At 39.7% G+C, this 12735-nt stretch overlaps 1 protein-coding gene across 4 annotated transcripts in view; it reads left to right on the top strand.

The window, feature by feature from the left end:
• SHANK2 (SH3 and multiple ankyrin repeat domains 2) overlaps positions 1-12735 on the top strand; it is a 374573-nt gene that overhangs the window by 211639 nt on the left and 150199 nt on the right. For all 4 annotated transcript variants that reach the window (XM_064512811.1, XM_064512809.1, XM_064512810.1 and 1 more), the window contains one exon: positions 9266-9341. In XM_064512811.1, coding sequence (XP_064368881.1) covers positions 9266-9341 — 76 coding nt within the window. The remainder of the gene's footprint in view (positions 1-9265; positions 9342-12735) is intronic.

The following is a 12735-nucleotide window of genomic DNA, read 5'->3' on the forward strand; positions in this document are numbered from 1 at the left end:
CACTTCCTCTCACTTCTTCAGGGATTGCGGGAAACGTTCCACAGAGCAGCGTCTGGCGCCTTTTGAATGGTTGACTATGCCGATCCAGTTTCACGTGGCTCTGCGTTGGCCTGAAGCCACAGAACTTCATCTCTTTAACAAAAGCAAACAAAATCAGCAACCAGTTTAAAGGGTAGTGTGGTAACCATTAGAAAAACAACATTTAATTAAGGAATGAGATAGATGTGAAGTTTTAGAATGTTACTTGGATTTTTTTTTTTTTTTTTTTTTGGAAGCGATTAGGAGAAACATAGGCTGAATTTTGTGTTAGTGTGTCAACAATGAATCCTGCAAAGGCTTGACTTCTTGTGAACGTGTAAACAAGTTGTCTCTGTTTTCAGTATGCTGAATCAGGACTTTAGATGGCCCTTAGTGCTCATAGACATGTATTCCTGACTTAAAATGAGTGAAATTTGCTGAAATATGGGAAGTTAGTGTTTGCATAAGGCTAAGCATGTGCATAAGCATTGCAAGATTGGGGCTGCAAAATTTGCCTCCATTCAGTGCAAAGAATAAAATCTCACAAATAGATTTTTAAAATTATACTTGAGGCTTGCACAAGCTGTTAAATCAAGTTTATCTTGACTCCTGTCTTTTGTTACAAGCCTTCATCTTGGATTATGTTGCTGTTAGTGAGATCATTAACATCACTCACAAGATTATTTGCAGGAAGGAATGAAAATATGAAATAAGGTGTTAAAATTACAAACTTCTGTACCATAAATCAGTTCCAAGGAACTGCAGCATCACACCACCTGAGCTTTGGAGCTAAACAAAGCATCCTTATCTTCAGAATAGGTAATATTTGCAGCAGATGATATTGCCAGAAAGCAATAAATCAAGATTTCTTTGTTCTATGTAACCTGGAAAAATAAGACACCTTTATTAGGTGCTCAGGTGCCATTTGGCATAGACTATGAAAATGGTTTTGGATAAATTATAGAGTACATATTGGCTATCCACAGTAAAAGGATTAAGAAAAATGCATTTAAGTCGCTTCATTTTGGACCTGATTTTGTTTCAGCAATGGTCTAAACCTAGGCAAATGAATCGACTCCACACTTGATTGCTAGAATCTTAGAGGTCTGTTACTAGGCCAGGTCAGCATCCACCTCTTTACAAGCAACAAAGCCTGAAAAGCCTAATAAATCTTGGGGCAAAGGGAGAAGAAATTTCCCCTCCCAACTAGTTCTCTTTGATGACATGACCCAGACCTATGTCTGTGTCCCTGCCAGACATGGAATAACTTAATCTGCCATTTCAGCGGGGGCCATGGGCGCAAGGCTGTCTTTCGGCATCTGCCTGAGGCTGATTAACTATGCTGCTGCAGGTGTGTCGGAAATGAGGGGCGGAGGGAATGAGGTCCTGTAGCAACCCAACAGGAGATGCTGCTTAGGGGAAGATCAAGGGATCACTGCCACTTTGGGGAAATATTGTGCAAAATGAAGGAAGAGCCATGCAAGAGTAAGCTCTGTCTACTGTGCCTGTGTTTTGCAGACAGATTAATACCTAATAAAGGAAAGACCTAGTTCTGAAATAAAATCTACCTTAGAGATTTGTCTCGGTTTTGATGTATGTATAACTTTGCTTCTTCATAAGAAGTAAATACAGGCAGATGAAGTTACGTTTCCAGTCAGATTTATATTTCAGCAGTAGAACTGTATATATAGCTTAACCTCGTTACAAGAATACTGATTCCCCATATTAAGCTCTGTAAGCATTATTCAGTGTTAGAGAATAAGAAGTAAATGCTTCAGCAACTGCTTGATGTTTTTTCTATGTAAGTGAGCTTTCTCATGTAATTACAGGGAGAAGCAATGATATGGGCAACCGCTGTTCTTCCATAACTCCCTCTCCAATAGATCTAACTTGCATATTTCAGTTATTAAGGTTTCTCTTGCAAACAAACTTGCTGATTCGCTACGTTGATCAGCCATTTCAGCATCCTTTGTGAATAAGCTAATTCACTGTATTCCAGCTAATCTTTTTCTAAGGATGCAGGAGGGAATCAACATCAGACTTTGCTTCCTTTTTTTTTAGTAGCAAAGAAAAAGCCAGGGGGGCGGACAACCAAGGAATTGCTATTCCAGTCAAGGAGTTGTCCTTGAGACATTTTTATGCCTATTTGCAAATCTAAAAAAATTCAAATGCCATGTAAGATTTGATATTTCTCAGTTTCAATCTGAAGAAAAATTGTCTGAGAGCACCACATGAACTGAACCCTGGGAATTTGAAAAATCATATACAAGTTAAAAAACATATTACCAAATTCTGACTTAAAGTTTTTCATGAGATTACAATTTATAATGCCTTCATAAATTATCTCTTTTCTTGATAATCATAGTTTGCCTATTCTAGTGAAGCACCAATGCTACTACAAATTTGCAAAGACATGAAAAAGGTAATTCTAGTTTCTTCTGAATTCTTGAGTGGTACGTAACTGCAGATTTCAGTCTTAAGAGTTTTAATACCCCTTAAACAGGGGCAGGCTGTATTTGCATGAATTGCTTATAGTCCTGATGAGTTCCTTATTCATCCCAGCTCTAAATTGTACATACTGATACTCAAGAGACAGAAGTCCTGGTCCCGAGTTTAGTCCCTCTTGTGTTTTCTTGTTAATGCTCTGATCCCTTCAATGCAGCAACTTCTCCTTAAATAAGAAGGATCATATCAAATATTTAGAGTCAAATTCAGTCTACCTTTCTTGGTCACAGTTTTACAGTTTGTACAGGTGGTTAGACTCCACTCTGCTTGATTTGGAGAAAGATCCATGAACTTGTGTTTTCTGTGACTCAAATGACTACTCAAAGAAAAAGATTAATTGTGTCGTGGGCCTGAAAATTCTTCTTAGTCACCAAAATTGTACCAAATATCATGGAAAATCTCAAATTTGATGAATCTCAATTCCAAGGAGGAGAAAGGGGACAGGGAAAAGGGAGGTTTTACTGGAAAACTTACGGAGATTTTACACACTATGTAGTGTGAAGAAGGTTTTTTGGTTCTTTTCTGGAGCAATGTTCATAGCGTGTCTGTAATCAAGAAAATCACTTTTTATTGGAAAGTAAAATGCATACTTTACTAGTAATCAGTAAGCACTAAAAATCAATAGAAATACAAAAAAGTCAGAAAAAAATCAGTAAAAATACAAAAGCTGTGCTTATAACACCAAGGAAGGAAGGAAGGAATAGTAATATATAGTTGAGGGCAGGCGAGAGAGAGAGATTTCATGCACATACTATGTTTTACATTATCGCCTAAATCTGGGATTTATAAAGGCTTTAGTTATGTTGTGATTACGTAGTGACGTTGTGGGTACAATTTATAGTCTTTGGCCTTTGTGAAGCAAGCGGGTACTTAAATTATGGTATCTGTCTTTCATTAATCTGATCGCATAAAATAGCGCTGTTTTGAGCAGCACACGGTGCAGTGTGTGCTGTCCTGCAGCAGCATGGGCTTGTGGTGCAGTGATCTGCTTGTGTTTAACAGATGGGAAAAACTCAACACAGCTGCTAGCAATGAGGTTTTAGGATAAGACCATCCACTCTAAGTTAGTTCTTTTGAGACGTGGTCTTGCTGTCTAACAAAGCTGCTGCCTCTTTTTACTTGTTGCTTCCCTTACAGTAGAGGTAGTTCAGCTTCATTTAGTATGGCAAATATTTTGAATTTGTGTGTACTTGAGATAGCAACATAAGTGCTATGCCTAGTGACATTTTCAATCCCTTATACTCTTTCTCCACATTTTTTGTAGAGTGAAATTTTTTTTGTGATTCTGTTGGATCAGTTTTAGGAAAGGCTCATAAGGTAGGTGCATTCTCTTGTCAGAAAATAAGTGTATAGCACAAGTACTCATGGGTTGTGCATTCCTATTAACCTTACATATTATTTGTGTACCTGGTATTAACAAAGAATTTTAGACTGCTGTCCTCAGCTTTGAATAACTTTTGGCCTGGCCTTCAACATGAATAGTTGTGAAAGCATTTTTTTGACAAGGATTGTGGGAGGTACGCAGTGAAAGCCTTGGACTCCTGCCACTGTTCGGTATTGCTTTTGATCAGCGTGCGCAGATTGCTGTGCCCAAACCTCTCTTAGTAAAGAACATCTGCACCTAGGTATTGCCGTAATGAAATATCTCTCAGATATCGGTGAGGAAGAGGGAGGAAAGAAAAGCTTCATGTTTTGGCATTGTGCTAAGTTGCTGAATTTACTGTGGCCAGCTGAACAACAAAGTGAAGGGCTGTGAATCACTGTAACTTTTGAATGTTTTTTGTTACGTATGTGTTGGAAAACCATTTTTTAGTGTGCAGACTTACTCCCCTCCCTGGGGGTTGCCTTAGAACAGCCTGAAATTGTTTCTTAAAGTTTGCTCGTGTGACAAGTGCAATAAATTGGTTGGAGCAGCAGTATAACCTGAATTTAACAATCCAGCTGCGGCATTTGAAAGTTGTCTAATGCTCTGTGGTGCCTCTGCAACCTCGCACGCAGATCAGGCAGTGGCACTTGTACTTTCCGTGTTCCGCGCGCGCCGCTTCCTCGGGTGACAAGCACGCGGCTGCCGAGGTGCCTGGTGAAGAGCCGGAGCACAAACGGGAGGAAGGAAGGTGGTTGCTCTGGGAATTTTTCCCCCTCATTCTGAACTCTTCCGAACAATATCGAACGCATAAGCGATCTGCTACGAGTAAGGTTGTCTGTTGTAACATGTCTGCAGTAGTTAGGTGCTAGTCACCGTTGAAATAAGGCAAGAACGAGTTACCAGTCTTTGCGGATATGAGACCGGATTTTATTCCTTGCTTTTCCTGCCAGAGATTTTCGGCTTTTGATGATGCTGTCAGCAGGCGCCGTTGGAGTCCTGTGGTCAGTTATGAGGCCAACAGAGTGATGCTGCAGGGAAGCCATATGTGTTTTTTTCAGTTGAGGAAAACCATCATTCCTCCTGAGGTGGAAGAAGAAAAGGAGAAGGTGTTTTACTCCCACATCTTTTAAATGCTCTTTGAACCCTACACTCTAGCGTGTCTCAGTTTTAGTCTGTTGCTTACTGAGGTGTCTGCAGACATCAGACATTTCTTATAAAAAAAAAACACAGGGTCAAAGCTAGGGTTGTATGATTTGTATTACCCCTATTGCACAGTGCAAATACCTTATTTCTGCTGCTACTCTGGCTTCAGTGGCTGATGACCAAGAAAAAACTTGCCATGTTGTTTTGCTCCTTCCAGGCCCTTCTGTGGCTCCCATCACACTGGTACTGAAATTGCTCCTAGGTGCCTTATTAATTGGTGTGGATAAAGCCTCTTACGTGGTTTACTGATTTTTTTTGTAGCAGAAAGTGGGGAGAAGTATGGTGATCTTATGTTCTTATGGAAGATTGTTTCTGTAGCTGTAGAGAAAGCTTTGCTTTTTGCATAAATGATCTCTGTGAACAGCAGTGCAGTACTTCAAGAGCAGAGTTGTCATCCGTGACCTTTATGCTGATGCTTCAAGCTTCGTGCCCAGCTATGTCCTATTGTTGTAGCCTAGAAGTGGATAGAGACCTGTAGAGAGAAAGCCTTCCAGGCAACTAGAGGTAGTAGAAAAAAATGTAGTGGAACTACTCTAGTAAAATATATTGGGTCTGCAAGAAATGTTGACATCTCAAATGATGTACTAGTGTTCCTCTTTTCTGTCAATTTAAAGGAAGTGATCATTTTCGCAAACACTGATGTTTTTTCCTACCTTCTGAAATAACTTTTGAACTGATGATGTTCATCTTGACACAATGGTAATGCTTGTAGCGATGATCCTGGGGTGAGCAGTCTCAGGCAGTCAGGACTTGCTCCAAAGCACTCTGATTAGAAGTGTTGATCTTCAGAAAATCTGGGGCCATAGCAATAGATAAAAACTTATTAGAAACTGGAAGTAACCAACTGGTACTATTAAACCTGTTTCCTTTGTAATTCTGGCTTGAATTCAGCAAAATTATTTTTTAAACAATTGTCTATAGTTTCTTTGTATTCTTAGTCAAGTTAGAGAAGGGAACATATAAGTGGCCCACAGCTTGATGTGGGTTCGTTATGGTGACTGACTCCTGAGCCTTCCCTACTTATGGATGTCTGTATTTGTGCTGTATAATAGGACAGACTGGAATCTGAGTCAGGGTTTAGGGAAGGACGGTAATTAAAGAACTGCAGGGCTTACACAGCAACCTGAGAAACGTACCGTTTATCCTCGAGTTGAGGGATTGTAAGGCTGATGGTCTCCCAAACAACCCCTGTGACTGTGTGATTGCGCACAAAGGAGTGAGGGAAGGCGGAGGGGTGGGAGAGACGGGGAGCAGATACAAACTGCTGCTAGCGAACGCTGGCTGTGCGGTACTAAGTAGCTGAACAAAGCTATCTGTCTTACTGCGTCTTTCCTTTCTTCCCACCCACTTTGTATTCATTAATAGCACTGAAATATCATGCTATAGAAAACAGTTTCTGCAGAAGAAACATCTGGCTCCTTAAAGGCTCATGCAATGGCTTTAAGATCTCCAAAATATCCTCCGTCATATCTTGTTCTTCTAATTATTTTTTTAACTGACTTCTGAAAACAGGCCGGTGGTAAACTGTAAATGGAATCCAGATTTATATTTTCATTCTGGTTATATCTCTTGATATTAAACTATGATTTTTAGGATGATGTGAAAAAGAATTTTGCTCAGTGGTGAGTAGACTGCAATTCAGGCAGGTCGCTTTACTCCAGGGCACAGCAGGTCATCGGATTTTTGTAGCCAGACTTATAAACTTAGCAGCAAAGGTGTGACCCGTAAAACTCGCTGACCCCTCTGCAATGCATTCAGAGGCACAGGCACACAGTGACACAGTGGCTTCGAAACCAGATCTCCTTGCAGAGCTGTCACGCAGCCATGGGTGACGCTGCTGCTCGCCGTGCCTATGGCTGCGGTTCTGTGAAAGGCGGCACGCAGTCCTGCGGCTCGCGTGCCGGCTGGCTCACCTTTGGCTGCCTTTAGGCGTAGGTGCTGGTGATCGCGGGTGCAGGCTGGGTCTCTGCGGGGTGTTCCAGAAAGGGACGGGGTGAGGGCAGGCAGGAGGTACCCAGCTGCTGCGGCAAGCAAAGGGGTAAAGGTGAGGTGTCTCTGGCACAAAATATAGGGGGGACAAAATAACCCTGAACAAAACTGTGTAGTGGGGCTCGAATGGTAATAGGGGTTTTCTCCCTCTCTGGCCATCGTGTAGGAAGGAGGCTGGCTGGTCTTCACAAAATGTTTTTTTATTTTTTTAATTTTAGTCCTACTTTTCTTGTGTCTTTGAAATTGGTGCAGCACCATGACAAAGTCACCTGTCTACTCTGCCAGCCAGCTGCAACCCATGCTAGCCGAAGCAAGGAAGTAATCACTTTGTCCATGCCTTCTTCCCAAAGTCCGAATCCCAGTACTTTGTCCTGCAAATGCTCCTCAGCCATCTTCAAAGCCAGACACCCAGCACCGATGTGTTTTTTTCTCTCTGCAGACTAGCACTTGGTCTTCTGACAGCACTGCATCCTTTCTCAGAGGAATTTTTAACATCCTGAAGAGCCGTGACATAGAGACAGTGTACCTTGAGGGCTATGTCTCACTTGGAGACTTAATAAAAACCTTTTGCGTAGAGCCAGTCTGGCCTTCAGCGAAAAATTCCTCAGCCATGCAGATGAGGATTTCATGGTCACAAGCTAAACCAGAAGTATTTCAATTTGATTTTTGATGACTGTTCAGCCAGCTTAATGTGATGGCACTTGAGGACCAACTTGTACTTAGGCAAGACTTTTGTGTGTGTCAAAAACTCTAGTTACAGCATATCTTCCTTTGAATGAAGAAGCCATATAAAAAGGGGCCGTACTAAAGATCACTGTCTGAGAAAAAACAAATAACCTAATATTATTGTACTAAAATCCAAGTTGGATGAGGCTCAGAAAACTGACACTTTTTTTTAACAACAGTTATTGTAATATATAAAGCTACCAAAGAAGGTTTCTCACTCCCTTTCTTTTGTTAAAGTTTTACTTTATTTGAATTCCCCTTTGGAGTAAACTTGTATGTGTTTGTATGTTATTCTGCAGAAGAATGTGACAATGAATTACCTACTTACCGTACAATTTTTTTCTTCTTCCCCAAAAGTGTAATTTATAACTTTTTTGTGATAGCCCTTTGGTGTAGTTTTAGATTATAGTCTCTTCTTGCTCAATTTACTGATGCTCTTATAGATATCCATTCAAAGCAGTGAGTGTTGAGAGCTTCTTTCTGATCCAAGAGAAAGAGAGATGTTTAGCTTTGTTGTCTGTTATTCTCCACATATGGTTCTAAACTGTGTGCTTCACCTGTTATATGCATACTAAACCAGCATTAATCTTGGTGAATTTGATCATGGAAATAGATTTTTTTTTGAACATAAAGTTTATGGTTCTATAAATTAATGCTGAAACCAGTGGGGTGTGGGGGTTCCTTCAATGGGATGGATTGTTTTCTTCTTAAAAAAAGGCATAAATATAAATTTTTTATGTATTTGAGGTTATAAATGCTTTTTCAGCAGATGTGTTGAATTTTATTCCTTTGGGTATACATGATTCCCAAAAGTGGGTTCTCTTTATCTTTTTTGTGTTTTTATTTCTGGTTGGTTGGATTGTTTGCTTCTGCTTATATCGTGGGAGTACAAGTTTCATGGCAATGTCTTCTGTGAGATTTGATAGGCGGCAATGAACGTGGGCACTTACTTTTCCCCCTATCCTATTCTCTGTATGCCTAATAAAACCGTAGAAATAGCTTTAGTTTTTTGTGCATGTGTCAAAACAAAAAAAAGCTGTTTTGCATTCTTTGGCTATTTTCCTAACCTTTCTGAAATGAGTTGCTGGTTTTTCTTCTTTCTTCTCTTATTTTGTCTCTTAGTCCAGGCTAGAAAATAACCAGTTAAGATTGGACTTGAAAGGTTTTGCCACTGAGAATGTGGGTGGGACTTTAAAGCTTGTAAATGATGTAATATATCATCTACAAGAAGTTCTCCTTTCTCACTTCTTGTGTGCTGTATACAAGAATATCTCAATTGCAAAATCAAAACTTTCATCAAAACTACTTGAGACCATGTTAATTCATTGTAAGTACTGTAATTTGGCCTTTACTGATGCACAGCAGAAAATCTGCTTTGAAATTGCAAAAAAGCAGCACTTGATTTAGTCTTCTTTTCCTAAATGAAGTATTATTAAAAGTTCCCTTTTCTTTGTGCAGAAACACGAACAGATAGAACAAAGAAACTGTTTAGACACTACACAGTTGGATCCTATGACAGCTTTGATGCTTCAAGGTAAGAATTTTTCCATTTGATCGCACTCTGTTTACAAAACCTTCTGGGGTTTTATTTACTTGTTGCTTTTGGTTTAGGCTTTTGAGGGGAAGAGGGAAGGAGATTGTTAAGCTGAGCTTCTCAAGATGTCATTCTATAGCTAAATTGTTTTTTATCATAGACTATTCTTTTTGTATGGGAGGGGCCTACAAAATGAAGTTAATAATGACTGTCACTATCTTGTTTTTGTGAGTGAGGACAGAGATCAGCATTCCCTGGGAGCTGTGTGCGCCTGCCGCTTCCGCAGTCGGGAGGCATTTGCGTTGTTGGGTACTTCAGAAGATCAGACTTTTTTAATCTGTTCAAAGAATCACACTTGCTGACAAGAAAAACAAAATAAAATTTTGTGATTTGTTGTTCTAAACGGTATCTTATATCCTAAGTAGAAATTAGGCTATGCTTAAATTATTTATTTGCAGTTTCTGCTGAGCATTCTTGATTTTTAAGCTGGTTCTTCTCCCCCACACATATACGTTGGATGTATAGCCAACTTCTGGTAGGAAGGATGATTTTTTTTAAAGCACAGAATCTCAGTTAGCTGTTGCTATCGTCTTGAGAAAATTGTGGTGGCATACTGGAATCTCTTGCACTTTTCTCCTGACTGTCTAATTACAGCTTGGGTTTTTTTGGTTTTCAAGAAAAACACCTTTTTTGTAAGAGAAGAATTCTGAAATGTGTAAAGCGATGATGGCAGAGTTTCATGTAGCACGCTGTCTTTTAAAAAAAATACTGAAAATGTGGCAACTGTTATTTTTAGTATGTGATCTTCTTAGTCCTTGTTCTGAGGGTTACGCATAGTCCTACGATTCATAAATTCCTCTCTATGGCGGCTGAACAATTTGGGGAGAGAGGATAGAGTTCAAGCTGACAGATGTAGTTTGTATATCCAGGATGCCTGCCCTGTCCTCTTTGGGGGTGTATCGGTTCTAAAGCATGTGAATTTTTTGTTGTCTTTTTCCCAAGAAACTTCGGGTCCGTTACAGAGAGGGAGCAAGACTATCTGCCTTTCTGAAATAGGCAGTATCCTATCATTATTTAGATGGGTTATTTGGAAAGTGGGAAGCCAAAAGCTATATGCAGACTAAGGGCTTGAACTTCATCTCAGTGGTGATCAAAAATATCTCTTTACTGAGACAAGCTGTTGGAGATGAATGGATTATAGTGTCTGCTTTTAATTCATAATGGAAAGCATAGGAAATGTGTGTGTGCTGGGGTTGCTGCTTTTTTTTTTTTTCTTTTTTAAGGTATTTGGCTTGTGTAGTGCAACAGCAAAGCTTGCAAAAATTCATGTTAACACATTCAGGACTTTAGCTGTGCAAGGAGGTTTATCAAATACATTGAAAAGTTTCATACAGCTTAATAACTGAGAAATGAGATAATGGGGGTATGTCTGGGGTTGTTCCTGGTCCTGGCATCAGTAGCAATTGTCCAAGACCCAAGCGGGAAAGCAGCAGAGTTCTCCCGATAGCTTCCGAGGGAAACAAAACAGTGAGGAGAACTGAAGGGTTGTTTCCAGAGAGAATCTGAAGCCCAGCACAGACACATCTGGAAGAGTAATGACAGTCCCGCTGTGCAAGTGGAAATGGAGCGGGGGAGGTAGGAAAGGGTAGAATTAATAGGAAATTCTAAGAAACCCAGCTGAAAGGTAGGCTTGCTTACCATGCTTTTATGTAGAGAAAATGTGGTAATTTTAGAATTTACATAAAATAATGCTAGTAAAACTAAACAATGTTTTCTAGTCACTGAGTTTCCACATCTAGCTAGTTGCTGGAATGGAAGAAAATTGTTTATCTGAGACACATGTAATAATTTATTGTAATGATGGATTTACAGATGAGGTATAGCATGAAGATAAACCTCTTTTTTCATCCTTTACAAGAATACCATATAGCAAAACGCTGTTCAGATACTTTTTTTTTCCTGAACAAAATGGAGTGGAAGGCCTTGCTTTCTTAAAACTCCAGTAGCACGCAAAGTTGAGTTTCAAATACTGACTGAGGCTGCAGATGAGCTTTTTGTACATCTAAATGGTAATTTTACTGGTGCTTGTGTATTGCCTTTAAGAAAGGGAACTTACGTTAAAAATCCGACTTGTCTTGGTTGCATGCACAGTAGATTTAATTCCTAACATGGGCTTCTTTAGGGAGGGGGACTGTTAAGAGGCAAATGATGTCAAACTAACTGCAATTCTCAGTAAGATATTTCCCGATTTCTGCACTGCTTTGATTATTTTTTCTGTTAGTGTCCTATCAAATTAAGGAAAGAATATAGTAAACTGATTGCAACTGAGTTATAATAAACATTTGTTACAAGGCAATCATGCCTGTGTACTAAGAAGAGTTTTGAAACCAAAGTACTAACAAATCTGGTGCAGTTCCTTTTCAGAGGTGATGGGTGTTTGTGTCCTTGAAGGGAGTGTGTGCTCCCCTCGCTCTCTCCTCTCCCCCTCCTAGAGAACAAAAACCACTGAGCCGAAATATGTTTAGAAATTTATATTAATGGGTTTATTCACATGCAGGATAATACATTGTACATGGCATTTTTTGTCTTTAGGAAAATGTGTAGCTTGCATAATGGAGGTTCATTAAACCCTGTTTCTGCTTTGCATAAGGAGTTGGTTTATCCATACATTAATACTTCAGGAAAATGAATAGTACTCTTACTAACATGAAGAAAAGCAGTGAGAGTTGTTTGCCAGTACAAATAATCATTAAATACAATGCAAATGTAGTATTTGAAGCTACCAGGTCAAATGTATTATCTGATTTAAATGCTGAAGTGATGCATTAATTCTCTTCTGCAAAAATGTTGGGTTTTGCAGCTGTCATGTGCTGCTATGGCTAAAATTCCTCTGCAGAAATTCCTCTACTATATTAATGGAACTTTTTAAAAAACAGTTTGCTTTTAATGACTTTCCTTTAATCTGATGCACATGTGATGAAGGAGAAGACAGGCTTTGTTGCAGTGGCACACATGGAGAGAGGGCGTCCTAGTGGGATACCGTATCCTAGCGGGAGCCGTTGTTGGACACAGAGGACTAGGCACACCAGCAAAGTTGCAGGGAGATGTCACAGGAGTGCTCCATCATGTCTCTAGAGTTTTATATCTTCCCTGCATTTGTGGTCAGCAGTTGTTCTGACAACCATGGGACATTGTTTTTGAGTGTTTTCCAGCAGGAAAAAACCTATTGTGTCTTGTTTGCAAAATGTTTGGGTCTGCCTTGACTAGGCTCGATGGCCATTATCACACACTGGTGGAGCAAAAACTTCCAAAGAGTCGTGAGTATTCTTCAGAGGGCTAGTCAAAATTCAAAGAAAAATATTTATAGGCCTTAAATCACTTTTTTCATGAAGTT

The sequence above is a fragment of the Dromaius novaehollandiae genome, chromosome 5 (genome assembly GCF_036370855.1).
Source record: "Dromaius novaehollandiae isolate bDroNov1 chromosome 5, bDroNov1.hap1, whole genome shotgun sequence".
NCBI classification, from domain to species: Eukaryota; Metazoa; Chordata; class Aves; order Casuariiformes; family Dromaiidae; genus Dromaius; species Dromaius novaehollandiae.